Source organism: Musca vetustissima, unplaced genomic scaffold (assembly GCF_032173495.1).
Source record: "Musca vetustissima isolate MV318-11 ecotype Yass unplaced genomic scaffold, APGP_CSIRO_Mvet_v1 utg33648, whole genome shotgun sequence".
NCBI lineage: Eukaryota > Metazoa > Arthropoda > Insecta > Diptera > Muscidae > Musca > Musca vetustissima.
The window spans coordinates 32,557-37,333 of NW_026882886.1; the positions used below are offsets into that span (position 1 = coordinate 32,557).

Genomic DNA, 4,777 nt, shown 5'->3' on the forward strand with positions numbered 1-4,777 from the left:
ACGCATATCAACAGCAAGCGCCTACACTCAATGGCGACCAATAATCACAGCCCACTGAACATAAACGTAGTCATGTACGAAGCGCCTCTATAATTATGGCAGCCTAGAAAATTAATTCCATGAACCAGAAGTGGCGTTACTTATTGGACAGATTTATGAAAACACAAATTAGCATAGGTTCGTATTACAAAATACCAGCTAGAAGTAATCTGTTATCCTCACACCTTTAAAATTCATTTTTAGCCATTCAACCCTTTACCGCCAACAACCTTTGTGGCGTCTGTGGAGGGGTGGGTTCTACTAACATAAATTTATTTACCGAACCTAGTTAGCCAGTTGAGTTTGATTTAATTTGTGGTTTAGTAGCAACTAACTTTGATTATTTATTACCGCTAATAGCCCAATACCGCTCGCATTTGTCTAGAAGAATAATGAGCGTATGTGTGGTCTCTTTAACCAATGCCGATTCATTTAAGCAATTGTAGATTATAATTGTGTTCTAATTGAAATTGTTGGTTAGGTTCGTTGAGTAGAAGATGATAAACTGCCGGTTTGGAACGCGTTGATGTTAAATGCATACTTTTGGCACTTACTAATTTAACGACGCAATGACTAATGGGCCGACAAACATTGAGAAGCGTATTTAGCTTAACAAGGTGTTAAAATAAATTTATCATAGTCTAAATAAGAGGGTGTTTAACAGAGTAATACGTGTGAATTATTTTAATAAAATATTTCTCATTAGACTATCAAAGACAGGAAAGTATTTTTTATGGGCTATCTATCAAAAGTAGAAGCTAAAACCCACGCTTCTATTTTTATAATAGAATATAATATTTTTTGAATCCTTAGCAGGGCTATAATCAATATTTGTTCATACCCCAGTACACTCATAAGCGTGGATTTTTTTTTAATTTTCGTTCACACCACAGTAGAGCTATATATATATATATATGAATATAAATATTAGACCCTATCAGAGCCATAAGCGTGGATTATAAAAAATTCTTAATTTTAGGAGCTAGCATGGCCTGAGGAGTATTTTTTAAATAGTAATAACGAATGTATAAACCTATCGCGGCCGTAAACTTGTATTTTTTAAGAAAATATTTTCGAACAATAGCAGAGCTATAAGTGCTGAATTTTTATAGATTAGATTTTCGTGGATTATAAAAAATATATTTTTTTAATGCTATCAAGCATGTCAGATCCACAACTTCGCCAGACCCATATGGCTGATCAGGGTATATAAGACATATGTTGACCGATTTTAAACGCCATGTTTCTTTGGACCAAATCCATTTCAGATAATTCTAGAAATAAACAATATTTTTTGAAAACCTAGCTGAGAGTTTTCCAACGACATTTGAAAGATGATGAAGTAGACTCTGGTATAAACTAGGATTATTAAAATAGCACAAAATGTCGATTTGACCACAAACCGTATTAGAAAATAAGAAAGATCTGATTGCATTTACCCTAGTTCATATGATGGCTATACATGTACAGAATAACTTGTTATACCCTTCACCACACTGTGGTACAAGGTATTATGTATTTGTGCATATGTTTGTAACAGGCAAAAGGAAACGAGATAGACACATGGCTCATTCTGAGAGTATGCATAGAATCACTTTCTAAGTCGATTTATTCATGTCCGTCCGTCAGTCTGTCCGTCTGTTCAAGTTAAACTGTTGGCCCAAGGGAAAAATCGGTTCACATTTAGATATATATATATATATATATTCGTCCGATTTTAAGTAAATAGTGCACCAAAGTCCCTTTATATCCTTCGATGTTCACGAAATTTGGCATGACATTTTGATTAAAGTCTAGAACGATGTGTGTTAAATTTCGTAGAAATCGGTTCAGATTTAGATATAGCTCCCATATATATTTTCGTCCAAATTTAAGTAAATAGTGCACCAATGTCCCTTTATATCCTTCGATGTTCACGAAATTTGGCATGACATTTTGATTAAAGTCTAGAACGATGTGTGCTAAATTTCGTGAAAATCGGTTAAGATCAGGGATGGTCCGTATGACGAATTTTTAGGTTTTCGACTGTCAAAAAGGTGTAAACGTCGAAAACGTCATATACCTGTATAAAATGTAGTAAATGTAGAAAACGTCATTTATTCGAATATTATTGACATATACCGTTATTTTCATAAATACATATTATTTTTACATACACCTGTCTGTTCCTTACTATAACTAATAAAAAAATTCTAAACTTTTGGGAGAAATTTTTTTTGAAATTGTATATGGATTTCAGTAAAGCATACGTTATTTCCAAATTCATTAATGGAAATAGGTATTTTGTCAAAAACCTAATGGTTTTGGGTGGGTTTCCGACGTTTCTGACGTATGTAATATACGTCGAAAATGTATGTCATTTACGTCACTGTTTCTGACGGACCATCTTTGGTTAAGATTTAGATATAGCTCCCATATATATTTTCGTCCAAATTTATGTAAATAGTGCACCAAAGTCCCTATATATCCCTCGAGTTGCACGAAATGTGGCATAGCGTAATGAATTAAGTGTAGAACGATGTGTGGTAAATTTCGTAGAAATCGGTTCAGATTTAGATATAGCTTCCATATATAGTTTCGTCCGATTTTATGTAAATGGTGCACCAAATATATATATATCCAAGAAATTTGTAGCATACTGAATTTTAGAACGATGTGTGGGTAAATAGATACAGCTCCCACCGATTTTAGGTAAATAGTCCCTTTTTATCCTTCGATGTGCACGAATTTTGGCATATCGTACTGAATTAAGTCAAGAATGCTGTGTGCTAAGTTTCGCGATACATTTTCGTCCGATTGAATGTAAATTGTGCACTAAAGACCCAAAGTTTGGCACATTGGCACACAATTTTGTACAATGTAATGAAATTAGTATAACCGTACTTTTCTTGAAAGTTGTTCCGATTTACATATACGTCCTATATATATTTTCGACCGATTTTAAGTAAATGACGCACTAAGGACCAATAGCTAGGCCGATTGACACAACATACTGCTAGGATATATATTCTACGTATGTATCCTAACAGACCTCTCGCCATAGCGATAGTGATGAAGGGTATCATATAGTCGGCCCAGTCCGACTTTACTACTTTCCTTACTGGTTTAACCTAATAAGCTGTAATTTGGTATTTCGGGTCCCCTCTGAGTAAAACATTTTCTAAAAAGTTTTTAGGGTCGATCCCTCAATAAATAAAAAAAAAACTTATTTCCAGGAATTATTGAATTCGGCTAATGTTTTAAAACAACCCCCGTATGAAAAAATTTTAAGACCCTCAGACTCATTCTGGTGGATGTTTTACGCTAATGAATCTGAAAACCTTCGATTTTGAATATTTATTTAACAGTTTGATATTTTGAAGGTCGACATATATATTCGTATATGTATGTTTCATAAAAATAGATAAGCTTTAGAGTTAATATGAAATAGACATATCGTTCTCTATCCGTAATGTGTAGTCTGGCTACAATAACTACTACTTATCTATCGATTGGTTATTTTCAAGATATAAAAATCCGACTGCTTAATGATAATTATTGACCCAAAACTATTATATTTCTAATTTGAACGCAATACAATTGAAGTTATTTCCTCATATCAAACAGTTCCTCGATTAAATGTTCTTATCATTGAATAACACTAAACACTTATGAATATGACCTAATAACATACTCAAGTTTCAATTTAATTCTTTTCAATACTTACAGAGTAAAAAAAGATTAACTACATAGTAACATTTTTTTATTTATGTATAACAATTTCAATAAATTAGTTCAATAGCGTTTCTAAAATATAATAAATATATCCAAAATTTGCGTCCACCCTAAGCCCAAAGAGAACGTCCCACCAAACCCACAACAACAACAGCGATCAATGCAAATCCACTGATACTGGCACGACCAGCTGGATTACAATAATTCTTGCTGTCACACTGGGAACACGTACGTTTCGAACTTCCACTAGTGTGGACGGGACGCAATGGTAATTGACAAGCATTTATATTTTGATAAATACAGCCTTTATATCTGAAGTCACCAAAATCTGTAAAATACATTTAAATATTTTTTGTTTTAATATTTTGTTCTTGCTATTTTTTTGTCACTACTTACTGCTCTTAATATCCTCCGCGAAACATTCAATATATGGACTGGTTGTATTGAGGTTAACACCGGTATGATGGGCATCTAAATATAATCTGGTATCGTTAGCCAATTTATATGTACATTCTACTTTTTTGGGACTCTTGCAGGAGTCTTTAGAGTCGCAGCTGTAACATTTGATGGCATAGGCTGGAAAGATGCAAAAGAAAGTGGATTATAATTTCAATATCCTTTAAAAAATTCAGGCTTATTGGTCTATATTCTTTTAAAAATCCGCGCTTATTTGTTTGATAGTCCTTGGAAGAATATTCTTTAAAAAATCCACGTTTATTTGTATGATAGTCCTTAAAAAAATATTTTTTAAAAATCCATGCTAATTGGTCTGATAGTCCATGAAAAAAATATTCTTTAAAAAATCCACGCTTATTGGTCTGATAGTCAATTTAAAAAATATTCTTTAAAAAATTCACGCTTTGGTATGATAGTCAATTAAAAAATATTCTTTAAAAAAATCCACGCTTATTGGTCTGATAGTCTTTGGAAAGATATTTTTTAAAAAATCCACGCTTATTGGTCTGATAGTCCCTGAAGAAAATATTCTTTAAAAAATCCACGCTTATTGGTCTGATAGTCCTTG

General features: G+C 32.8%; 1 protein-coding gene across 1 annotated transcript; it reads right to left on the reverse strand.

Moving 5' to 3' along the window:
- Positions 1 to 3,863: 3,863 nt before the first annotated feature.
- Positions 3,864 to 4,329, reverse strand: LOC133329579 (uncharacterized; the record flags this gene model as incomplete). The annotated part of the gene is made up of 2 exons (XM_061538051.1): positions 3,864 to 4,081; positions 4,150 to 4,329. Coding segments are annotated over 2 exons (398 nt in total), but the record flags the coding sequence as incomplete, so codon positions are not given.
- Between the last annotated feature and the right edge of the window lie 448 nt (positions 4,330 to 4,777).